A 27,340-nucleotide genomic window follows, 5' to 3' on the forward strand; every position below is an offset into this window, starting at 1 on the left:
CCCTCATATCAGACATTATTGCTTACTTACTACATTACTTGTTATTTGTTTATAAGATGATTATCTATGGCCTGTGATACACCTTAAAGTTTCATTATTGCTGGATTAAAATGATACCATGTTACTTAAAAAAATACTGACATATTAGTTTACAAGCCAAGTGTTTTCAGAGACTGGCAAAACTTACTTGTGCTATATTGGTCACCCAACAAAAAGGTTGAAACGTCAAGTCTACAGCTAGTGATGTTTGACTTTTTGGCCTGAAAGTATCAATAAAGACTGAGCTTCAGAAGCCATAGAGTTGGAACAGTTGTAAATCCTTAAAGTAAATAGTTGCATATTTCCCATGGGGCTCCTTCAAAAGATGTTTAAGGTATTACACAGTGGAGACTCTGGTTTATTTGGGTGTTTTTGTTGTTCTTGCTGTGTGGTTTTTCTGTGTAACCTTTTTTCTTGTTTAATTTACACAGAATTCCATAGTAAGGGGATTTTCTAAATAACTGATCTTTACATATTGCTGCTTAAAGGGACTAGAAGACATTTGACAAATACGCCATTTTATTCTGTTTTTTCTATGTGATGATTTTACTCTTTTTTTTTTTTTTTTGCCCTACTGAAAATCTCAGCTCCGTATTAAAATGTTGATACTCAAAATGCAGAGTGCTGACAAGCTGAAAACATGACCAAAAACTCAGCAAAAGAACGAATCTCAAAGATCTCTCTTCTCCTTTAAAATTCTTTTTTGAAGAGGCAAGTTCCCCTGCATCCTCTGATGTGAGGGGCAGTCCTCCCATATCGCATAAATTTATATATACCAATTCTGAGATCACCATACCTCAGGGAAAAGGGAATATCACAATATCTTTCTCAGACTTAGTATATACAAGTCCGTATTTGGTCTAAGTCTAGCAAGTCCCAGCATTTCAAATAGTTACCAAAAATCTCATTTAATTGTTAAGAGAAATGAATGTAATTGTTGAACCTTTGCGTATAGCTCCAAAAATAAATGGTAGATGCAGATACCATTTGCTCTTTATTCAGATGTTACTGTGGCTGTTTGATACACCTCCTCAAGATTCACTTTGTAAAATCAGAGTAGACACAAAACCAATATAGAAGAAGAAACCTCAGACTTTACTCACTACAGTAAACAGTTTATTAATATCTTGCATAGTACATATCCGGAATTGTTAGGTAACAGTACATCTTTAAAGAGCCAAGCAAGACCGGGGAGAATCCTTCAGAACACAGAAGGAGAAAATTGTATAGGCAACAAATGCCCATGGTCTAAGTCAAAATTTATTTATTTATTTTACATTTGTTGACCGGGATAGTCTGACTGGATACATGTCCATTTTCTGCGGTGGCCTGGGGAGAAAAGCTCCAGATATACATAAAAAGACTATTACATATAAATGTAAAAACAAAAATGTTCCTCTGCTTGCTGCACTGATCCAAAGATGAAAACCTGGATGCCATTGCAGTTATTAAAACAGGGTACACTGAGAATCATTGCTAGAATTTGATATTTATTTGCTTGTTTGTTTTATTAAAACTGTAGTCCAACTGGTTTGAGGGCTATTTCTACTGGAAACCAGGAAAACACTTAATTATTAGACTTAAACTATAGGTCATTGAAGCCTGAGGGAATCAAACCCAGGACTACAGGATGGAGCTCATTAGCAGCTCATAGTCTTAATCATGTGTGTCAGTCCATGTTTTTCTGTGTCTTATTGTATATTTATAGGCATATGTAGTTTTCTATAAATATATCTGGGTATACAGCTTATTAGAAAGGATCACAGGGGGGATAAATCTGTACTTAAGTGATGGAGTGAAACACAATGAGTTGATTGGCAACCATTCTGGATTGGAAAAAGCATTTTGGGTCATCCTTGAGACAGACAATAAACTAAATCTCGGTTTACATACCTTCCATTAACAAAGATGTACAAGTAAGTAGTAAAGTGATGGAATAAGTCACTTGCATGGCAGGGAGAGCTAATGTGGGGCCTACATGCACCAGGCATGAACTGCATACCTGTACTGCAAACGCATACAGAAGCAGAATGATTTTCACTTCATCTCATGAGGCAAAACTGAAATGCTATGTGGCACAACTCACTTTGGATCCTGTTGTCTTTAGAAGTAATGCTCACCAGTAAGGCTAAAGACAGAATTTGTGAGCTGCAAGTCGGTGATTTTCTTAGAAGTAATAAGCATATTAAATGATTAACAGCAGAAGTGCAGCCAAATATGTTGTATTCTCAGCCTCATATTTTTGGCCCCACATTGAATAAAAAAGTCTGTATAGCTTTCCAAGTGTTGTCCCCTATGCAGTAAATACACTTCCATTATTTTAAGCCATTGCCCCTATGACTATAAAGACATAGAAAAAACAAATGATAAGCAACTTTTATGCAGAACTGCAGGTCTGTATTGCAGGCATTTAAGTCAGTTATAGACATGTCTTGCCTCTATACGTCATAGTGCTTCTGAACATGGCTCAGAAAAAAATGCATTACTGAGAGCACTGGATAATCTTGTAAGTATCTTTAGGTTTTGGTAAATGTTACTATATAATCCATATCAACAGAACCTTCTCAGAGTGAGAAATTTCCAAAACACTTCTTTATCACAAACTCTTTAAGACTGGGTATGAAACAATGAGAACTGATAAAAGCTTATCAACAAAGCAAACAGAAGTAAAAACTTTTTTTAAGTGAAAATGCAGACAAGATTAAGGAAAAGTAATACTCAGGAAAGATAAGGATATTCAGACAGAAGAAAGCAGATAACTTTTAGTATTTGAAGTAGGAGATTGTAGGACCAACTAAAGGAATAAAGGCTAAGACTGAGAAAAAAAATGTCCTTTGGAAAATAAATAAAAAGCATTTATTTTGTACCAGGAGAGAAATACATGGGAATGTATTACTGAGGTTTAACAAATGGGGAGTAATCTGTGCAGAAATTGTTTAAAAAAAGGAATAGTGGATGACCACTTTAGTTCAGTTTTCACAAGATAATGCTAGGGAGGACTGTTCTGGCATGGGGAATTAATATGAGTCCTTTTTTGAAATGAAGCCAGATGACACAGGATAGGGTTTGCCTCCGAGTTCTAAAGTGAAATGAAAATGGGTTTTCGGGAGGCACAGCTGGAGGGAGAGAGACAGGATTCTACTTTACAAAAGTAAAAGTATGCCAGAGATGGGCAGCTATAGTTAGCCTGCTGTCTGTAATAAAGGAAAAAGTTAAATCTCCTTAAAAGAACCATTTGTTCAATGTCTGGAGGCCACTAGAGTGCAGGACCCCAGGAAGTATGGATTCTTGATGGGTAGATAATGTCAGATAAATCAGGAAATATTTTATTTTGTTTTGTTTGTGTGCATTTGATGGATTGATTTGTTCAGCTGAGCAACTCTATTTTCAGAACAAGGCAGTGGAGGAGATATTTTTATTATATTACAACTTTTTTAAATGAAATACGCTGAAGTGACAATTGTAAGAAATCACATATAGAGCAGATGTTTGAGAGTTGTGTAAGCTTGTGTTCTGGTAAGTTAAAGCAAAAACAATTGACCTGTTATAGAATCACTTGCTGCCTAACTGATTGTGCCTATAAAGGGTAACAGAGTAATTGCTGCATTACATTAATTTCTATAAGAGCCACAGTTAGTGAAAGTCATAGAAGACAGTGGAAATAATAACAGTGGTGTCACCAGTGAGGCTCTGCTAAACTTATCAAATGTAAATGTAAGGTGAGCTGATTATCAGCCTCTGATATAACTAATCATTGGTAGTTTTAAAGAGAAGGCTGTACGAAAGCTAGAAAATTGGCTTGTAATTTTGGAAACACACTAAAGAGGCTGAGAATTAAAGGCAAGCCATGACAGTCAATTTTCAGTGTTTAAGTCATGTTAGCGACACATCTTTTGAAATACCTGTAGTTTTGAACCCTCACAGGTATAGAGAAAACAGTCCTGTTTATTGTGGGCAAATGTGTATAATATGTAGTTTTGTTGAGTTCTCCTCAGTTTCTAAAGTGGTGCAAATGTAGAAGATGGATGTTTAAGATGGGGTATGCCCTATGAGGTACCTCTCCCAAAACTCCAGGATCTACCACAGTCACAGGAGCAAACTCAAAGAAATAGCATTTCAGTGAGTTTGCTCTTGATGATTAAGATAACACCTGATGCCAGTAAACTGACTGAAATAGTGAGTAAAATGTTCCTAACAGAAGAGAAAGACCCAGCCTATGAGATATATAAAAATGTTTGACAGTGTTACTAGAGATTGACTGCTCTTGTGATGGATTATATTGCTGAACCTGAACAAAGACAAAATCATAGGTAAAATTTGACATGTCTTCTTGACTCGAGTTTGGCCTTTAAATTGTTAGTGTGCAGGAGAAATAACTTAAGTGCTGGATTTGACTTTTGCCTCTGTGAAATCTACTGTAATGTGTTTTTTTTGTGAGAAATCCGATTAAAGCAGCAGCAAGACAAAGATTCATTAAAATATTATGCTACTTTCTTCATTGAAATGGGATATAATACGCCTGCACAGCAACACTGGCAGGAACTTTTGCTTTGCTTCAGTCCTGCGGGCTACTTTGGAAGGAGATGTAAGTATGTTGTTTGCCAAAGCACATGTCATAGGGCAAAGTAGTATCTGCAAAAACCTAAAGAGGTGAATTTAATATAGGAAATGGGAAACATTATAATGCCATGCTGGTTTAGTGTCTTTTTAGATTTTTTTTGAGTCCTTAGCATCCTTTGTCACTGACACTACATTCACATGCACCATACACAGTATCTCAGTAGCTTTACCACTCAACTTAAAAACGAAAGTAACTAACGTAACCCACAAGATGTAGAAAGCTCAGTGTTTGGGATGGAACAGTTGTACAGTCTACAAAGAGAGGAAAAATTGTCACAAAAGATGGTCAGACAAAATGCTACATTGAAACTGAAAAGAACAGAGGTTGTATTAGTCTTGAAAAATAAATGTAAAAGAAAAAAGTGTATATATCCATTTTGACTTTTCAGTTTGAATTAATTTCATGACCATGTTGCATTTGTAATCATAAATAAAGAAAATCAAAACATCAGTGTTAAACGTTAGACCTTTAGTCAAAGAAAATCAAAACATCAGTGTTAAACGTTAGACATTTAGTCAAAGAAAATCAAAACATCAGTGTTAAACGTTAGACCTTTAGTCAAAGAAAATCAAAACATCAGTGTTAAACGTTAGACATTTAGTCAAAGAAAATCAAAACATCAGTGTTAAACGTTAGACCTTTAGTCAAAGAAAATCAAAACATCAGTGTTAAACGTTAGACATTTAGTCAAAGAAAATCAAAACATCAGTGTTAAACGTTAGACCTTTAGTCAAAGAAAATCAAAACATCAGTGTTAAACGTTAGACCTTTAGTCAAAGAAAATCAAAACATCAGTGTTAAACGTTAGACCTTTAGTCAAAGAAAATCAAAACATCAGTGTTAAACGTTAGACCTTTAGTTAAAGAAAATCAAAACATCAGTGTTAAACGTTAGACCTTTAGTCAAAGAAAATCAAAACATCAGTGTTAAACGTTAGACCTTTAGTCAAAGAAAATCAAAACATCAGTTTTAAACGTTAGACCTTTAGTCAAAGAAAATCAAAATATCAGTGTTAAACGTTAGACCTTTAGTCAAAGAAAATCAAAACATCAGTGTTAAACGTTAGACCTTTAGTCAAAGAAAATCAAAACATCAGTGTTAAACGTTAGACCTTTAGTCAAAGAAAACATAAATGCAGAGGAGCAAAAGGTGATGATTAAACTTCAGCAACTTATACATCTCTGCTGACAGACTATAAAAGTTGCCTTTCTAGTATACACCACCTGGCTGTATATGTTGGGTAATGTCATGAATATCAGTTTTATAAAAGCCTGTGAACAGTTAAGCATGCATAAAAGAGAGCACGCCTGAGCTCAGGATAGCAATGGGATGGCATTTGGCTAAAAGGTTCAATAAAACAGTAGTTGTGGACTTACAGGAGTAAGATTCAGAAGCATGGTATCATCACATGACTGCACGTCACCTAAGATTCAAAAGCATGGTATCACATAACTGCACATGTTGCCTAAGGTTCAAAAGCATGGTATCATCACATAACTGCATACGTCACCTCAGGTTCAAAAGCATGGTATCATCACATGACTGCACGTCACCTAAGATTCAAAAGCATGGTATCATCACATAACTGCATGTCACCTAAGATTCAAAGCATGGTATCATCACATAACTGCATGTCACCTAAGATTCAAAAGCATGGTATCATCACATGACTGCACGTCACCTAAGATTCAAAAGCATGGTATCACATAACTGCATATGTTGCCTAAGGTTCAAAAGCATGGTATATCACATAACTGCACATGTCACCCAAGGTTCAAAAGCATGGTATCATCACATGGCTGCACGTGTCACCTAAGGTTCAAAAGCATGTTATCATCACATAACTGCACATGTCACCTAAGGTTCAAAAGCATAGTATCATCACATAACTGCACGTCACCTAAGATTCAAAAGCATGGTATCATCACATAACTGCATACGTCACCTCAGGTTCAAAAGCATGATATCATCACATAACTGCACATGTCGCCTAAGGTTCAAAAGCATGGTATCATCACATAACTGCACATGTCACCTAAGATTCAAAAGCATGGTATCATCACATAACTGCATGTCACCTAAGATTCAGAAGCATGGTATCATCACATGACTGCACGTCACCTAAGATTCAAAAGTATGGTATCATCACATGGCTGCACGTGTCACCTAAGGTTCAAAAGCATGGTATCATCACATAACTGCACATGTCACCTAAGGTTCAAAAGCATGGTATCATCACATAACTGCACATGTCGCCTAAGGTACAAAAGCATGGTATCATCACATAACTGCACATGTCACCTAAGGTTCAAAAGCATGGTATCATCACATAACTGCACATGTCACCTAAGGTTCAAAAGCATGGTATCATCACATAACTGCACATGTCACCTAAGGTTCAAAAGCATGGTATCATCACATAACTGCACATGTCGCCTAAGGTTCAAAAGCATGGTATCATCACATAACTGCACATGTCACCTAAGGTTCAAAAGCATGGTATCATCACATAACTGCACATGTCACCTAAGGTTCAAAAGCATGGTATCATCACATAACTGCACATGTCGCCTAAGGTTCAAAAGCATGGTATCATCACATAACTGCACATGTCACCTAAGGTTCAAAAGCATGGTATCATCACATAACTGCACATGTCACCTAAGGTTCAAAAGCATGGTATCATCACATAACTGCACATGTCACCTAAGGTTCAAAAGCATGGTATCGTCACCTAAGATTCAAAAGCATGGTATCATCACATGACTGCACATGTCACCTAAGGTTCAAAAGCATGGTATCATCACATAACTGCACATGTCACCTAAGGTTCAAAAGCATGGTATCATCACATAACTGCACATGTCACCTAAGGTTCAAAAGCATGGTATCATCACATAACTGCACATGTCACCTAAGGTTCAAAAGCATGGTGTCATCACATAACTGCACATGTCACCTAAGGTTCAAAAGCATGGTATCATCACATAACTGCACATGTCACCTAAGATTCAAAAGCATGGTATCATCACATAACTGCATGTCACCTAAGATTCAGAAGCATGGTATCATCACATGACTGCACGTCACCTAAGATTCAAAAGTATGGTATCATCACATGGCTGCACGTGTCACCTAAGGTTCAAAAGCATGGTATCATCACATAGTTGCACATGTTACCTAAGGTTCAAAAGCATGGTATCATCACATGACTGCACGTCACCTAAGATTCAAAAGTATGGTATCATCACATGGCTGCACGTGTCACCTAAGGTTCAAAAGCATGGTATCATCACATAACTGCACATGTCACCTAAGGTTCAAAAGCATGGTATCATCACATAACTGCACATGTCGCCTAAGGTACAAAAGCATGGTATCATCACATAACTGCACATGTCACCTAAGGTTCAAAAGCATGGTATCATCACATAACTGCACATGTCACCTAAGGTTCAAAAGCATGGTATCATCACATAACTGCACATGTCACCTAAGGTTCAAAAGCATGGTATCATCACATAACTGCACATGTCGCCTAAGGTTCAAAAGCATGGTATCATCACATAACTGCACATGTCACCTAAGGTTCAAAAGCATGGTATCATCACATAACTGCACATGTCACCTAAGGTTCAAAAGCATGGTATCATCACATAACTGCACATGTCGCCTAAGGTTCAAAAGCATGGTATCATCACATAACTGCACATGTCACCTAAGGTTCAAAAGCATGGTATCATCACATAACTGCACATGTCACCTAAGGTTCAAAAGCATGGTATCATCACATAACTGCACATGTCACCTAAGGTTCAAAAGCATGGTATCGTCACCTAAGATTCAAAAGCATGGTATCATCACATGACTGCACATGTCACCTAAGGTTCAAAAGCATGGTATCATCACATAACTGCACATGTCACCTAAGGTTCAAAAGCATGGTATCATCACATAACTGCACATGTCACCTAAGGTTCAAAAGCATGGTATCATCACATAACTGCACATGTCACCTAAGGTTCAAAAGCATGGTGTCATCACATAACTGCACATGTCACCTAAGGTTCAAAAGCATGGTATCATCACATAACTGCACATGTCACCTAAGATTCAAAAGCATGGTATCATCACATGACTGCACGTCACCTAAGATTCAAAAGTATGGTATCATCACATGGCTGCACGTGTCACCTAAGGTTCAAAAGCATGGTATCATCACATAGTTGCACATGTTACCTAAGGTTCAAAAGCATGGTATCATCACATAACTGCCCATCACCTACTTCAGTGCAGAAAGCTCTTTGAATTACTAAACATGTTTATTCACTCAGGATAATTATTCATGCATACCTCTCAACTGTCCAAACTTTTGCTGAATGTCCAGATTTTTACCTCATATTTTTGGTCTATTCCTTATAAAATTTATGGTTTTCTAGCAAATCACCAGGATGATCTGAGGATTGAAGTCACTAAATAATGACATGCATTTGAGTTTCAGGCTTCAGATCTTTCAGAAAATGCATGTTAACACAAACCTTATTACTCTAGCAACTTTTTAAGTTTGTAGGAGCAATATTTAAAATATGTCCCTATTTTTGAGCCTTTGTTTCCCCCATTTTGTCAGGCTTTGTCCAGATTTCTTGCACCAAGAAATATAATTCATGGTTTCCCTGAATGTGATCCTTGAGTTTCAGGGATGTTCCTGTTTTCAGCTCAAAAGTTTGCTTTGTCCCCCCTCAAGTCCGTGATTTTGTAGAATAAGGTTGATTACAGTAATAAAATAATAATCTTTGAATATAAGCATACCAATAATTTAATATAAGTTACAGACCATTTCACTTCAGACAATATCATGTTAATTCAAGTTTCTCTTATTCTGTGAAATGTTTAACTGTGTAAAGCAATAAATTAAGTATCCCTGATTTGGAACACTTGTCTCTGATTATTTTTTACTTTGTCCCCAATCATGGAAGCAAGAGGTTGATTAATATATGTAGTAATGCCTGTCAGGATCAGTGTAGCATGTCAAAGTAACATGGTAGCTACTACCAGTACATTATGGTCAAAATTCTTCTTTTCATCAGTAACAGCACCTAGGTCATTAGTTCTAAACTCAGGTTTTAAAGCTTATTTATTATGAAGAAGTTATCAGTCTTTTTCTTAGTCGGTATGTAGTGATGGAGGGGGATGGGGTGTGTTTCTATAATAATCTTATCTAAGGATTTCATGTTACATTATTTTACTGGGAGTGTTTACATTTTTCTTATTGTTATTATTATTGTTTGTGGTGGTTCTGGAAGTAGTTTTGTTGGCAAATGGTGGGGGAATACATATAGGGAAATTTTGCATTCTAAGCTTACAGTAGCTTGTGTTAAGGGGGAAGTATGTGTTTTGCTACTTGTGGATAGACCTGACAAAAATTAAACAGCAAAGTAACTAGGACAGACTAAACTAAAGATTGAACGCAATTAAGAAAAATTACTATTTTTTTCATCTTTTGGTGGCTTAACTTGTATCCTCTTGGGTTATGATTTCTTGAGGAATATTATGGCAACCATTTTATGTAAATTCCTATAGAGATTAAGTAAGCATTTTTGTTTTACATTTTGCTTTATTTACAAGCTTTGCCGCTCATATACAACCTTGGAGTAAAACAAACACTTAATACTTGCCTTTTTTTCTTCAGTCTAAGGTCATTGTAACAGCTTACACAGAGAGCAGTTTTTTTTGGAATCTGGCCCCTGCTGTAAGCCTGTTTATAGCTAGACCTTACACTGAAGTAAGTTGCTTACAGTGGCAGCGAGCCTTTCTGAATCAGGACAGACCTACACTGTGAGCAGCTGTATCTGGTACTATATGTTCAACAGATTAGAAGTGCTGAGCAATTCATTGACAGTCAACCCATTTGTGTAAGCAGGAACAACTCATCAAATCTTAAGATAAGATGTAATGAATTAATGGATTTCCATTAATAGAGGGTGCTATGGCTAATGTGTGAAGTAGGTTCTTCCACTGGTGAGGTAAGCAGAGTAGTAAAAAATGTTTGACTTGAACAGAATGGTGCTAAATGCTTACTGACATCAGTAGAGTGGTAATAAATAAAATATTTGATACAGTAATTCAGAGTTTTGTTTTGTTTTGTATTTTTTCTCACACTAACTTGCATGTATGTTATGTGAGTTTATGAAACACAAACAATATGGATGTTTAACAACTGACACACTATTATTTTGTCTTGCTTTGTAGTCAGTTATTCATATTTGTTTAAATCCAGTTTAGTTGCTTATTAAAAATAGCTGGGAATAAAAGAAAGAGAATATTCACTTTAACATAAGTTGTATTATTAAAATACAATGAAAATGTAACAGGAGATAGCTGAAAAATATAAATGTATGTTTGGTGAGCTTTCTTAGATATTTGCTGTCCCGTGAAGTAATTGTATTTTGTTTGTAAATGGTTTCTTTGTTTTTCCTTGTTTCTTAGTGTGTCTGTACAAGTTGTGGAGCTACATCTGACCCTCTGCCATTTATCCAGATGGTACATTACATCTCCACTACAGCACTCTGGTAATCTCTACATCATGTGTCTTATTTGGTTTTATATACATTTTTTGTTTAATTATTTTTTATTTAAACATTTTTCAAGAAGAATTAAACAACAGCAAGGTAACTTGGGCAGACTAAAATTATCTAAATATCACGCACAATAAATTGCATAACATCTCTGCATATGTACAAAGGTTCACTATATTAATTAGATTTATATTACTTCTGTTTGCTCCTGCTGCCTACCAATCACTAGTCCTTCTTGGCTGGTCAGCTCACTCTGTCTCATGGTTGAGGGTCTACCGAGGGGGAGACATCATGTAGGCAGCCACTAGGAGTGGTTCAAAGTTTTTAAAATTGTTCTCCATACTGCTTGACCTGCCCGGAGACAGCCCATAGGTGGGATATGCAGTGTGCAACAGTGTATTCTGCCCCTCACATATCCAATGGTGGTGACATCAGCAGAATGTCCCCACCCTCAGGAGACACCATGTGGTAGTTTCCACCAGGGAAATCATCTCATGGGTGTGTTCCCCTAAGCCCATGCCTACCTCCCAAGAGCATAGTGACTTCTCCTGCCTGTGCCATCAAGCCTAGCATATTAATAACTCAAGTCAGGTGTACTCTGCAACAGAAAATATTTTTATAATGATGCTAATGTCAGATTCTTTTATAGGGAAAAACAATAATATTTATTTTATAAGGAGAAAATAGTAATATCCTTTTTGTAGGGAGAAAACAGTGTGAGTAGTGTAAACCTAGTAATAATAATGAGAGAGAATGCAGGGAATTATGGAAATGTGCCTGCAACTTCATCTCTTCCTACTGTTTTTCTTTATTATTATTTTGTTAATCAGTTATCAAATTCATAAAGCTGAAGATGCATTTTCTCATTCTAAGTAAGGATTTTTAAACTCTTTCCTTTAGGGAAAAGAGATGCAAACACCTAGTAACAATAGCAGAGTGAAGTAAGCAGTTATTAAGCAACAATTATCAAACTACAGTAGCTGACTACCTTTTATAATTCTTGTGACTGTTATTTTTTTACATTCTTCCAAGAAATAATATCCTTCCTTTTAATCTAATGTACTTTGACATTTGATGGTTATATGGGTCATTAGTTCTTGTTTTCCATTCTCTGGCAATACCTTGTTTAGTAATGCTAGCAGGAATCAGAACCAGAATATATGCATGAAATGGCCCCACTATGCTAACATTGCCAGCAAGCTAATCTCTGTTTTTTTCTATGATTTCTAACAGTTTCTCAGGTAGACACATTTCTATGGAAATTCTTATTTGTTGATCCCAAATTTTGCTTCATTTGCTAATGTTGCCCACTCATTCCGACATTTCAGTCCGTTGTTCCTCAGAAAGTTTATGACCTTGTTAAATTGCACCATCTGTTCTGCAATATACTCACCTCCCAAAGAATTTAAATGTAGCTTCCTCTGACCTTTTCTGTTGCTAGACCATTTCTGCTATATAATAATTCTACCTGTCTCCTTATTTTGTTTATTTATTTCTCCCAGAATAGATTGGAGTTGGGTATATGTATATCACTGTCTGGAGTTTATATTGTTGCTGAAAACCATTACCACAAATGTATCATTTTAAACTGCTCTGTACCTGCTTGCACAGAAGTCTCTACAACTTGGTTCTACCTACATATAACCCCCATTTTCACAACTTTCTATGTGTCTAATGGGAATGTTGATACTAACTAAAGAATAATTAAAGAAAATAGAATTCAGTTCTAGGCCTTAGTTCATGCCTCCCTTCTTAGTAAATTTCTTTTACAGTCTCTAACACATTCATGCAGAGTACTTTCTTTAGTTACAGATTCCATGCTTTTATACATCAAAATCTTAATGATGTTCTTCGTGTTTCACTGTTGCAGTCATCACCTGTGGGTTATCCCTGCTGTGGTAGCCCTCAGCCAGCCCTAATACTAGAGTCAATGGTTTTGTGCACCGGCTGCTGTCACCTATAATCTGATGTCAGGTCATCAGTACTATAAAGCAAGGCAGCTGACGTCATTACATCAGTCTTTCTTGTCGTGGAGCCCGTAGCAGAAGTAGTTTGCACGAGTGCCGGTCGGTCGCTACCAGAAGTAGAATTTCAGCAGAAAACGTCTAAAGCTAAGTAGCCCATTGGGGATCCTTTTTTCTTGCTTTAACCGATGTCCGAAAAAGTTAACAATTGCCTCGCCTGTGAAAAGCAGATACCACACTGAGACTTTCATTCTTACTGCATTACTTGTTTAGGTCCAGACCACGATGTCCCTCATTGCCGGTTCTGTGCCCTCTTTAAAGTGAGAAACATTCGCCATGGAGCTCTTTTTGTAGACAATTATTTTCATATTCCATCTTCAAATTCCGATATGGGGTCCATCAGCCAACAATCCGCCGACATTCTGAAAAAACATAAAGATAGAGACAGGCCTCACAAGACTAAGCCTTCCGATGATCCTACCGCTAAGTAAGTCATCAGTTCTCCGGAATTCAGTGAGGCGCTTTAGCAGCCCCTGATGCCCGACTCGCTTTCTATGCAGGCCTCTACTGAGACCCTTTCGGAGTCTGGTATGCCACAGAAATCCACTTTGTCTTCCAAGCCTTTGGATATCTCTGCCTTGGTTGGGTCCCGCACTGCGATGCAGGCACCAGCTGCCGAGGAGGCCATTTGCACTACTGATTCTAGATATAAATGATGTTTTCTCTTCCGACTACTGTTTCTCAGAGACCGACGGATTCTCTCAGGCCTTGAAGCCAGGCCACTCCTAGGAAATCTGCTTCTAGCCACCATCTTGCTACTGCTTCCCCACCCCAAGCTCAAATGCTTAAAGTGGCAGAGGATCTCATCTCCCTTATCTGAGGTACTCAAGCCTCCTCTCCAAAAAGGAAAAGGGTTCCTTCTCCAGAAATTATGACAGACCAAGAGTCTGAGGAATCTGATTATTCTGCCTTTGAAGAGGAACAACAGCCCTCAACTGTTTATGAGGATTCAGATGCAGAGGAATCCATCCACTCTGCCACCCCTCCAGAGGACCTCTCCTTCAGGGAAACCCTTCACTCCCTCAGGGAACATTTTCAATGGGAATCTCAGGACTACCCACAATCAAAGAAATGACTTGGAGAGTTTCTGGACCTGCCCCAGCACAGGTCCCGGACGATTCCACCTATTTTAGAATTGGTGGATGGTGTTTTCATTGAATCCAGTTTAGCCCCTGATGCCCTGTCTCCTGCTCCAGCTAAACCTGACAACTACAGAGTACCGGATTCTCACAAATACCTGTACAGGAACCCTGCTGCAGACCCTGAGGTCATTACACAGGGACCCAAAGGAGCTAAGACTAGTTCTGCCAAGAATCCTCTTTCTTCTGACAAAGACTCCAGAGCGCTGGACAGATGGGTTAAGAACGTATACATTTCTGCAACCTTAGCTATCAGAGCACTCAACTGTTAGTTCCGTATGTTAAAATATCAACAACACACTTTGGAACAATTAAAACAGAAGATAGCTACCTCTCCTGACAGTGCCAACTCAAAAAAGCTGTCAGAATTACTACGCTCTGCTTGTCAAGTGGCTAAGCACTCTTTACAATGTGGATATGATGCCCTAGAAGCCTCTAGCAGGGCAACAGTGACAGAATCTGTTATTAGAAGACATGCATGGCTGAAGGAATAACCTCTCTCTCTGATCATGTCAAGTCTAAGCTTATTGATGCACCCCTAGATAAGGAATGTCTGTTTGGGGAAAAAGCAGAAGAGGTGCTTAAAAAGATGCAAGACAAAGCAAAATCTATGCAAACAGTAAAATATTTCTTTTAAGTTCAACTGCCCAGATTCAGCAGGAACTTCCTCTCCAAGCACTGGGCCTACCCCTGCACCCATTAGATAGGGCCAAACTAAATCTCGCAGGGACAAGACATCCAGGCCCCTATCCCAGGGCCACAAAGAAGCTAGCAATGAACCACTTCTGCCTCTAAGGCAGGGAGTTCTAAGCCAAGCTTCTATGGTAAGCACTCACAATGACTCTCATCTCCCCTCTGCCCTCCTTTCACGCATCTAAAACTAGGAGGAAGGCTCACCCTCTTCAAGAGCAATTGGGTCTCTATAACCAAGGACCAATGGGTATTAAAAATCATTTCTCAGGGATACAGATTCTCATTCAGCGAACCCCCAATTCCAAGAGGGTACCCAGACCTCCCCCCAAACCAGTGGGCAGAGGCATTAAAACAGGTAAAAACCCTAATATCCCAGGAAGCAGTAGAACCTGTCCCTCCAGATCAAACAGGAAAAGGTTTTTAGTCCAGACTATTTCTTGTTCCCAGAAAAGAGGGCACTTGGCACCCCATCCTGGATCTATCCAAACTGAGCACCTCCTTGGTGGTCCCCAAATTCAAAATGCTAACCCTGCAGCAGCTCCTGCCTATGCTCGCACAAAATGCCTGGCTGGTGACACTAGACCTAAAAGATGCCTACCTCCACATCCCCATCAGGGAATCATGCAGAAAACTCCTGCACTTCAGAGCAGGCAATCAGCACTTTCAGTTCTCTGGACTGCCCTTTGGCTTATCTACTGCTCCCAGAGTATTCACCAAATGCTTGTCCCGGCTATAGCATTCTGCAGACAGAGAAATATACAGATTTAACCTTACCTGGATGACTGCTTCATTCAGGTGAACAGCAAAGAAAAGTTGCTCCAGGATCTTCTCTTTGTCAAAAACTACTAGCCTCCCTAGGGTTCACCATCAACGAGAAGAAAATCAAAGCAAAATCCCACCAGGAAAATTGTTTTCCTGGGAGCTGTGCTAGACACAGCTACCCTAATGGCCTTCCTATCCCCAGAAAAGCAGAATTTCCTTCCCCTCTACTTCACCCACCTGGCTACCAGACATCACCTCACTGCGAGGAAGTTCATGCAAGCCCTGGGATAACATGGCATCTTGCATCCTTCTCATCCCTCTTGCCAGGCTTCACATGAGAAAGCTTCAGTGGTACTTATAGAACCTTTGGTGTCAGCAGTCTCAGTCCCTAGAGATCACTCTCCCACCGATCCCTTGCATAAGGGACGAATTTCTCTGGTGGGCAAAGGCCTGTGTCATGAACAAGGGTCTTCCCTTCATCCTCCACCCTCACGGCCAGACAATCAACCAGAAAGAAATGATGGCAGTGCAAAATGCTCTGACTTCCTTCCAACCCCATCTCAGGCCAGGGGTCCTCCTTATAAAAACAGACAACACCACAGTAATGTGGTACATCAACAAGCAGGGGGGCCATCCAATCTTACCCCCTGTGCAAGTTAGCCATGTATCTGTGGCTTACAGCCACATCCATGGGGCTACACCTAATTGCCCAATACTTACCAGTGGTCAATAACACCCTGGCAGACCACCTGAGCAGAAACTTACTGGACCCCCACGAATGGCAGTTCCACAGAGAAATTTTCTACAAATCACCCAGGAGTGGGGGACCCCAGAGGTGGACCTGTTTGCCTTGCACCTCAATCACCAGTTGCACAAGTTTTGTACCAGGGAGTATTACCTCTTAACATGGAAAGTGGATGCCTTGACCTTACCTTGGAGCTCCCTCTTTGTGTACGCATACCCTCCTCTGCCCCTTCTTCCCAAGGTTCTGATTAAAATAAGAGAGGAGAGACCAAAGGCTATCCTCATTGCTACAGATTGGCCTAGACAGCATTGGTACCCCTTACTATGCAGTCTGACCTTACAGCCCCCCAAGCTGCTTCCTCTAAGGTCAGACCTCTTGACCCAGGTGAGGGGGAAGGTACTGCACCCAGACCTACAGACTCTCAAACTTTCAGCATGGCTCATACATTAAAAACTAACAAAAAGTCACTGTTAAGCAAACAGTTCCTGGACATCCTCACAGAGGACAGAAGGCACAGCACAAGAAAATCTTATGCAGGAAAATGGAAAATATTATGCTCCTGGAAACAATCAAAAGGGGCAAGTACCTCCCAACCTTCCATCCCTCTCATCCTGGATTACTTAGCAGAGTTACTCAATAGTGGCCTCTCCTTCTCCTCTGTTAAAATCCATGCCATGATCATCTCAGCCCATTATGATTCAGACCCACCCCTCTTCTCTCATCCTTTGATTAAGCAATTCCTCAGAGGGGCTTCTACTGTTAGGCCTCCCAGAAGACCTCCTACTCCACCCTGGGACCTGAATTATGTGTTAAAGAAACTAACCTTACCTCCTTTCAAACCTGCTGCTTCAACACAATTGAAATACCTCTCCTGGAAGACTGCCTTCCTACTAGCTATCACCTCATCCAGAAGGGTCTCAGGACTTCAAGCTCTCGTGGCTGTCAAGCCCTTCATAATTTTCCATGTAGACAAAGTCTCCCTGAAGACTAATCCCTCCTTTACACCCAAGGTGGTATCTGATGTGACCCTTAACCAGGCCATGCACCTTCCCACCTTCTTTCCCAACCCTCAAAACAAGGGGGAAAGAATTCTACACTCAGTAGACATGCACAGACAACTCAGATACTATTTGGACCACACTAAGCCATTCAGAAAAACTGACCAGTTTCTTGTAAGCTTTGCCCCGTGGGCAGAGGGGAAAGCCCATCTCCAAACAAACCATTTTTTGCCTTTTTGGCAACAAAGCAGAAGAAGTCCTCAAAAGGATGGAGAAAAAGTTAATTCTTTGCAAACTGTTATTTCCTACAAGTACAGCCTCCCAGATTCAGTAGGCATTGGCCTTCAAAGGACTGGTCCTTTCCAGTCTCTTCCAGGCCTTCTCAGTCCAAACCCAGGAACAGCAGACCACCTAGACTGCAGTCTCAGGCTACACACAGACCTAAGCAGTGGGGGACTCCCACTTCCAAAACAGTGAGTAGTAAGCCACCCCCTACGGAAAAATGGTACAGTGACTTAACCTTAACCCTTCCAAGCCCTGCTCAACTACCTACTCCCTTAGGAGGAAAGCTCACCCTGCATGCAAAAATCTGGGAACTCATTACCCAGGACAAATGGGTTTTAAATATAGTTTTCCAAGGATACAGATTCCACTTCCACACACTACCAACCCCAAATGGTTGGCCAGACCTATCCCCAATTCAGTGGGTGGAGGCCCAACAGCATGTTCTCTCTCTTCTCAGTATCAGGGCTATTCAACCTGTCCCAGCAGAACAAAGGGGACAAGGTTACAACTCCTGATGTCCTATCCTGGACCTCTCTATTCTCAGCACCTTTCTGGTAGTTCCAAAATTGAAAATGCTAACTCTTCAACAGCTTCTTCCTATGTTAGACAAGGATATCTGGCTGGCAACCCTAGACTTAAAGGAAGCTTACCTGCACATCCCAATAAGGGAATCTTGCAGTAAATACCTATGCTTCAGGGCAGGCTCCATACACTATCAGTTCTCTGCACTTCCCTTTGGCTTATCTACTGTGCCCAGGGTATTCACAAAGTGTCTAGCTCCAGCCATTGCATTTTGCAGACAAAGAAATATTCAAATTTACCCATACTTGGACGATTGTCTGATTCAGGCAGAAAGCCAGGACTTGCTATTACAACACCTGACATTCGTAAAGAAACTTCTAACCTCACTGGTGTGCACCATCAACAAAAAGAAATCTCACCTAGTACCCTGCCAACAGATTGTATTCCTGGGAGCAAGCTTGAGCACAACTTCCCAGATGGCATTCCTCACTCCGGAGAAACGAGTTTATTTGACAACCTACTTCAAACTATTGGCCACAAAACCCCAGCTATCTGCAAGGAAAATACTGCAAGCCCTGGGGTTCATGGCCTTTTGCATTCTACTAATTCCATATGCAAGACTGCATGAGGAAACTCCAATGGTATCTAAAAAGCCTATGGTGTCAACACACCCAGGACCTGGAAACAATGATTTCTATCATTCTTTGTATGAAGGCAGAGTTTCTTTGGTGGGCAAAGGCCTGGTACCACAACAAGGAACTCACTTTCACTCGCCCCCCCTGCCACCCAAACCCTAACAGATGCATCAGACTATGCATGGGGGGCTCACATGGCAGGGCAGTGCATTCATGGCAAGTGGAACCCGAGACAGATGCACCTACATATCAATCAAAAAGAAATGTTAGCTGTACAGAATGGTATGACAGCCTTCAATGACCGTATTCTTCCAGGACAACTATTGGTAAAGACAGACAACACCACAGCTATGTGGTACATAAACAAGCAGGGGGGAACCCACTCGTACCCTCTCTGCAGACTAGCCATGTCTCTGCGGAACACAGCCTTGAGATACCAAGTACACTTACAAGCTCATTTCCTGCCAGGCAAACTAAATTCACTGGCAGATGACTTAAGCAGAAATCTCATGGACCCACACGAATGGAAACTAGAACCCAAAATATTCAACCTCTTGAGGAACAAATGGGGGACTCCAGAGGTAGACCTGTTTGCCTCCCCTCAGAACTACCAATTGAAAAATTTCTGCACAAGAAATCCCCACAGTCAAGCTTGGAAAATGGATGCCCTGTCCTTTACCCGGGAAAGCCTCTCGGTTTATGCCTTTCCCCCTCTACCTTTCCTCTCGAAGGTTCTACTAAAGATCAAACAGGACAAGCCAAGGACAATACTGATTGCACCAGACTAGCCGCGCCAGCACTGGTACCCCCTCTTGCACAGTATGACACTGCTGCAGCCATGGCACCTGTCTCAGACCCCTTCCCTGCTGTCCCAGCAGATGGGCCAGATTCTGCACCCTCAGCTTCAAACCCTGAACCTTGCAGCCTGGCTAATTCCTTGAGCTCTCCTCTAGCATCCCTCAGTAAGCAGGTGCTGGATGTCATTCTGGAGGCAAGGAGGCCTAGTACTAGAAAATCCTATGCTGAAAAGTGGAAAAGATACTGTTCCTGGAGCCAGGCTCAGGGGATGGGCACAATGGTGCCCAGCTTACCTCATAGTCTACAGTACTTAACAGAAATGCTCCACAAGGGCCTATCCTTCTCCTCAATTAAAATTCATGCCTCTGCCATTTCAGCACTTTATAATACTGAGCCACCCCTCTTTTCTCACCCCTGGCTAAAACAATTCCTTAGAGGGGCCAAACATTTAAGACGCCCCCCAGGAGAGCTCCCACTCCAGCCTGGGACCTTAACTTTGTATTGCAATAGCTCACCCCCCCCCCCCCCTCTGAGCCAGCTGCAACAGCAGAGTTGAAATTCCTTTCTTGGAAAACAGCCTTCCTTCTAGCCATCACTTCAGCAAGAAAAGTGTCTGAATTACAGGCCCTCGTGGCAGTGGAATCCTTCATTATCTTCCATGCAGACAGGGTTTCCCTCAGGACTAATCCTTCCTTTATGCCCAATGTGGTGTCTAGTGTGGCCCTAAATCAGTCCATTCATTTGCCTACTTTTTTCCGTAATCCACAAAACAAAGGGGAATGAGTACTCCACTCTCTGGATGTGCACAGACAACTTAGATTTTATTTGGACAGGACTAAGCCTCTCAGAAAATCTGGAACAGTTGCTAGTTGGCTTTGCTGCAGGGGCAGATTGCATTTCAAAGCAAGCCATTTCCAAACGGATAGCCTATTGCATTCATTTCTGCTACAAGCACCATGGAAAACCTACCCCACAGGGAATAAGGTCACATTCCACCAGGGCTGCATCTACCTCTGCAGCTTTTCTCAGAGAAGTCCCTACCAGGGACATCCTAGAAGTTGCTACCTGGAGCTCTGTACATACCTTTACCAAGCATTACCACATGCCTATTTTTTCTAAATCCAGAGCTGGATTTGCCACTGCAGTCTTGCAGGGCTTAATAGCTGGCCCTAATGCTCTTTAGCTTCCTCCTCGCTTCTTTAGCTTTGGGAATCAACCCAAATGTGATGACTGCAACAGTGAAACATGAAGAACACAGTACAGTTGTGTACACTTACCATAAATGTAGATGTTCGAATGTATTCACTGTTGCAGTCCTATTTAAACTCCCTCCAGCCCCCTGACTTCTCTTGCCTCTACCTTTCCTTCTTGTTTGGTATTTTTATTTTTTCTGGTGTATTTGCTTTTTGATAAGCCACAGTGGTGCAGCGGTAGCATTGTCGCCTCACAGCAAGAGGTTTGTAATGTATCCTTTTAGGGAGCATTTAAAAGTGGTTAGTTTAGAAATAGTTCTGGTGGTTAGAGGTAGGGAGTGCAATTTTGTTGCTACTGAGTATGAGTATAAGCTTTGTCCTGGGGTTTATTTATGGTGAGTTGCTTGTATTCTGATATGAGAGTTCTTTTAAGGAAATATATGTAGGTTAAAGGGGTGAGAAATGGGCAGGCTAATTGTTTGTGTATGATTTTATGTACTATTAAAAGCTGAATGTGGGAAAGGTGGAGGGTGAGCTCCAGCCAGCTAAGGTTATGCAGAGCTTTTCAGTGATGAGTAAAGGAGGTTGAATTAGTAGCAAACTTGGCAGTTTTGGTGTAGCAGCTTTCAGGTTATTTTTTAATGGATGATTGTAAATTGGTTAGAACTGGGGCTACATAGACCTAGTTTGCCAAAAGGTAGGTTATGGCTAGATTAATTTTTGTGTATGTGCTCAGAAAATTTTTATTTCTTGATATTGCTTTGGATGTGGAGGTCATATTTAAGATTACCATCTGTTAAGACTCCTAGTAGTTTGGTATGGTGAACTAATTCAATTTCAGTCCCATTTGCTGAAAAGATTTAAAAAGATGCTTTGTTACAGTGTGAGTTTTTGGGGTAAAAAGAAGGAGTTTTTCTGGGGGGGGTTGAGTAAGAGTTGGGCTTTTATAATCCAGGTTTCAATGGAGATAGCAACTTGTTGAGTGATTTCTTGGCGGTGAGTTAAGGTGTTTGAAGAGAAGATTATGGTGGACTCATCTCCATATTGAATCAGGGTGCCTTCAGAAGAAGATGAATGTAGGTTATTGATAAAAATATTGAATACTAAATGGGCCAAGGATGGATCCTTATGGGACTCGTATGGAACTGGGTAGGTATGCAGAGATGGACCCTTGCCATTTTAGAGTTACAAGCTTTATTGATGGTGTCCATAAATGATAGTAATGCAGTGGAGGTTCTGTGGTCTGGATGAAATCCATGTTGCATATTGGTGATTAGCTTATTTTGTAAGCGATAGTGGAGAAACTGTTGCTGTATACATCTTTCAAGTATTTTAGAGAGGGGAGACAAGATGGCTACATGAAATAAATTTTTAATGTCAGTGAAATTACCTCCTTTATGTAAAGGGATAATATCTGCCATTTTCCATAAGTTAGGAACACAGGATTCTGTAACTGATCTATTAGTAAGAATGCTCTTTTGGTATACTACTGCATCTGCAGCTAGATTTAGGTATTATGGGTAGAGCTATCAGCTGAGGAGGAACAAGGTTTTACGTTTATGTAAAAACTTTTTTATGAGAATTATAGAAACTGGTTGAAAAGTAAAGTGGGTGGAGTTGTCTGTGTGTGTTCTGGAGAGGTTGCAGTTATGAGTTTTGTAAAAGAGATGTGCTAGGGTCTAAGGAAGGGGAAGTTTGCTGGGTGGAAGGTGTTGTGTCAGCTGAGTTTGATGTTAAGCTGGCTATATATTTTAAGAAATATGTATTGAAGTAGGTAGCTGTTTGAAGAGGGTGAATGTCTAGGTATGGGCTGGGATCCATTTTTGTACCTGGGTTAATGAGGGATGATATGGAGAACCGCAATTTTTTTAGGGTTGTGGCATTTGATTTCTTTCCTTATTGCCCTGCATTTTTGTGGCAAGACTTTATCTGTTATTAATTTAGGTGCACAGTAATATCTCTTATTTATTTCTGTTATATCACATGTATTTCTGTTAATAGTCTTTATTACGGTGTTTAATTGTTTTGTCCGACTTCTGACATTTTGGGTCTTACTGACATTCTGTAATCTATTTCTTTCATTGATCTTAATGTGTCTAGCTATCTCTATTAATTCAAGCAACTCTTCCCTTAAATAATTTTCTTCTAAACTGAGGGCACATTCTGTGTTCTCCATTTCCTGTGGGCAGTCTGCAGAACGTTCCAGAACATCTTCCTGTGACATATTCTCTTCAGTTTCATCCTGTGTCATCTGTTGCTGTTTCATGTAGGAACTAACTGGTCTATCACTCCACAACATTGACTACTTCACAGTAGCCACTGTTTCCTGCTCCTTTTCTTGCTATGCAACTCCAGCTGAACTTTTGTACTGGTTTCTTACTGAAGGCTCCATAATATCTTCATGTGGCAAGTGATCAGATGCTTCCCTTTCCATCTGTTTCTCCTTAATTTGGGAGCTCATTGTTCCATCATGCTGTGACATTACCAGAGATTGATTTTCTACAGTAAATCCTTCATTTTGCAGGTAATCCATCATTTCAGTTTGTATTTCCTCTGGTAAAGATTCAACTGTTATCCCAAAGCTTGTTTTGGCATACAGTAACTGCTGCCCCTTATGGATCTGTAGAAAGTTAAAATATATACCCTCAAATCTCTCCATTACTGTACCAGTTAACAAGTTGTAGGAATTAACACAGTAGCAAATACTTCCACAGACCCTTTACCACAATGAGCAAGTGTTAGTGGTGTGACATTCCCCCCTCTGGGCCAATAATCAAGGAAGCTGAATCCTCACCACTGACACTGGAGAGGGACGTTCACATGGAACAAAAATGAATACATACTATTTCCAGATGCAGCTCTCTACAGCATGCCCAATTCCCCTTAAGAGCACACAGGGAACACATTCAATACAGCTGTGTCGTCTTATCTCTCTCTCTCCACTTAATACAAATGATAGTGTTTGACCACTTTTGAACTACATTTTTTACCATATCACTGCTCATTTGAACTTTTTTTCAAATTGTTGCACTTTGTTTGCTGTAGCATAGAGTAGGTTCAGACCTGATGAATCTACTTCTGTTTGTATAACTTGAGCACTAAACCAGGCCATCTTTTGCTGCAAAGGGTTCCCCTACACTCTAGTGGCAGGAGTGTGCAGCTAGAACTCATCCAATTGAAGGTTGCTATAACAGGGCTCAGTTTTGAGCTTTTTTTATTGGCTGATATGTTTAAATCACTGCTCTCATTTGCTACATAAGCAAATCCAAGCCATCTGCTGATTCACTGTATATTGCACTTTTGAACTGCATTTTTATCATATCATTGCTTATTTGAAATATTTTTTTTTTGTCTAAATTTGTTGCACCTTGTTTGCTGTAGCATAGACTACATTCAAACCTGCTGAATCTATTTCTGTTTGTATAACTTGAGCACTAAACCTTTTGCTGGAGTGGGTTCCTGACCACCCGCCCATGCAGGGGTGGGCACTGGTGGTGGTTATAGATGCAAACACTGTTGCCTGCAAATTTTCCCTTAGTACTTTGCTGATGCTCCATTGGTGAGTTCTTGTGATTGCCCCTCGCTGACAGGTGATACATTTAGTGAAGCTGCTGAGGTACCAATACAGATCCTACCTACTAGCCCTTCGTATTTTCTGTCCATTTCTCCTGTCCTCTACTCTACCTGTTCCTTCCTGTCCTCTCCCTGCTTTGTGACCACATCAACTTAACTTGCATTATGGATGGACAATTACCCACAACTTCTCCAGCCAGCATGGTCAAAGTGGGCGTCCTGAGGCAATGTAGCAATTGCCTCATGTACAGTGACAACCCACTTCTTCTAGTCAACACAAATTATGTGAGAGATGCATCTATATCAAGAACCTAGAATACAGGCTCTCTTGCTTACCAGTCAGCCCATCTGATACTAAGCAGGTTATCAGCATGCGTACCTCACCTCTTGCACCTACCAAACCAACAACACATAAACCTGCATATGTGGAGGTCCTTACGAGAAGCTTACCTAAACATCAGAGACCTCCAAATACAAACACAAGCATGCTTCACATAATACATCCTCTGCAGAATATAGTACACATAATACATCACACACCAGTGTCTCACCAGACAAACCCCTGAGGCATAACACAAAAAACAAATGTCTTAGTCATAGACGACTCAATTGTGAGACACACAGAAGTCCCTCTCACTAGGTTGGATAAGGAAAAGGTCATGGTCAGCTGTCTGGCAGGTGCCAAGATGTTCTTCGTGTTTCACTGTTGCAGTCATAACTGTGGGGTGATCCTGCTGGCAGGCAGCCCAAGGTCGGCCAGAATCCCAAAGTCTGGGTCCGGCGTCGGCTGTACCAGCAAGCACCCTGACGTCAGAACGCAGGGATATAAAGCTGACAGCTGACGCTATCTTCTCCAGTCTTTCTTGCCGTGCGGTGGAAAGCAGCTCGCAAGTCGTTGGTTGGCGTTTTCAGACAACGTGCTTTGATTGTCTTCGGTCCGAAGTTTTCTACTTCTCTTCTCAAGCTAAGTACCCCGTTGGGGAAACTTTTTTCTTGCTCCTCCGATGTCAGAAAAAGTTAATAATTGTATATCGTGTGGGAAACAAATACCTCATAAAGATTTCCACTCTTACTGTCTACCTTGCTTAGGCCCTGACCACGACGTTTCTTGCTGTCGGTTCTGTGCCAGGTTTAATTCTCGCACTGTCAAGCGTAGGTACGATTGGGCCTTGAATTATTTCGGTAGACGATTCAATTATAGGATGTCGTCGGATACTTTACCGACTACCGGAATTCAAAAGAAACGCAAAGACAAGGATAGGCCTCCGAGGTCCAAACATGATATTTTGCAGCCGGAGCCAGCTTCGGGTTCAGCGGTCATCAGTGAGGCGCTTTTGCAGCCCCTGTCGTCCGCCACTTCGGAACCGATGGCCGACGCGGACTCCCATGGGGAGCCTTCTAGGCCTACTATTTTAACTGCTGCAGGACCTTCGGACGTCGCTCCTTCAGATGGGTCCGGAACCGCTGTGCAGGTACCGGCTTCTGAGGGGGTTTTCAGGCCTTCTAATATCACTATTTCTACAAAGACAAAGGCAAAGTCAAAGACTCCTGTTAAACCAAGGGTTTCTTCACGAGCTTCCTCGGATATAGCTCCCAAGTCCCAGAAGCAATTACTTCGGATGGCTGAAGATTTACTTACAATGATTAGGGGTTCTCACCCTCCTCCAGAAAAAAGGCCTAGACAGGATATTCCTTATGATTCTTCTGATCAGGCTACTGTGTCTTCTGTTTCTTCCTCTGACCAGGATTATTCTTTTCCTCCTTATGAGGATTCCGATGCAGAGGACTCTATTCCCTCTGCTTCTCCCCCTGAAGATTTCTCTTTTGGGGAAACCTTACATGAGATGAGGGAGCATTTTCATTGGGAAGGTCAGGATTACTCTGCTTCTAAGAAGAGACTTAGGGAATTTCTCCTTCTCCCTCAACACAGACCTTTGGCTATTCCTCCTGTACTTGATGTTGTGGATGATGCTTTTTCTGAAGCTAACCTAAATCCTGATTCCTTGCCGCCTGCTCCTTCTAAGCCTGATAGATTTTACAGAGTCCCTGATTCCCATCAATTCTTATTTAAGAACCCTTCTGCTGATCCTGAAACTATTTCTCAGGGTTCTAGGGCTGCTAAGGCCGCTTCTTCTAAAAATCCTATCCCTTCTGAAAAGTATTCTCGTGCCTTGGACAGGTGGGGCAAGAAGGTTTACACTTCTGCTACCCTTTCTATTAGAGCTTTAAATTGCCAGTTTCACATGTTCAAGTAACAGCAATTTATTTTGTCTGTTTTAAAGCAAAAGCTCTCTACCTTTCCTGTATGTGCAGAGGACAAAGAATTACAAGATGTATTGCATGCAACTGAACAAGTTAGCAAACATAGTTTACATTGTGGTTTTGATGCCTTAGAAGCTTCTTGCAGGGCTGCTGCCTCTGGTACTGTTATCAGGAGACATGCTTGGCTTCGTGAGCAGAATTTACCAGAACAGGTTAAGGCTAAGCTGTTAGATGCCCCTGTTCAGCATGATGTTTTATTTGGATCCAAGGCTGAGGGGGTTATTAAAAAGATGGAAGAAAAACAAAATCTATGCAGACTGTTAAAGATTTGTTACAAGTTCAGCCTCCTAGATTTTCTAGAAATTGGCCCTCCAAAAATTGGTCTTTTCCCACGTCTGACAGGCCTCAAAGGGGAAGATATAGACACTCCAGAGGCCGGGGGCAGGCTCAGGCCTCTTACAGGTCCAGACAATGGA

At 40.7% G+C, this 27,340-nt stretch overlaps 1 protein-coding gene across 1 annotated transcript in view; it reads left to right on the forward strand.

Moving 5' to 3' along the window:
• The window catches only part of USP54 (ubiquitin specific peptidase 54), a 1,304,502-nt gene that overhangs the window by 538,322 nt on the left and 738,840 nt on the right, over nucleotides 1-27,340 (forward strand). The window contains exon 7 of the mRNA XM_044056203.1: nucleotides 11,147-11,229. Within this exon, the coding sequence (XP_043912138.1) occupies nucleotides 11,147-11,229 (83 nt within the window). The remainder of the gene's footprint in view (nucleotides 1-11,146; nucleotides 11,230-27,340) is intronic.

This window comes from Protopterus annectens, chromosome 14.part0, assembly GCF_019279795.1.
Source record: "Protopterus annectens isolate FY-2018-M chromosome 14.part0, PAN1.0, whole genome shotgun sequence".
NCBI classification, from domain to species: domain Eukaryota; kingdom Metazoa; phylum Chordata; order Ceratodontiformes; family Protopteridae; genus Protopterus; species Protopterus annectens.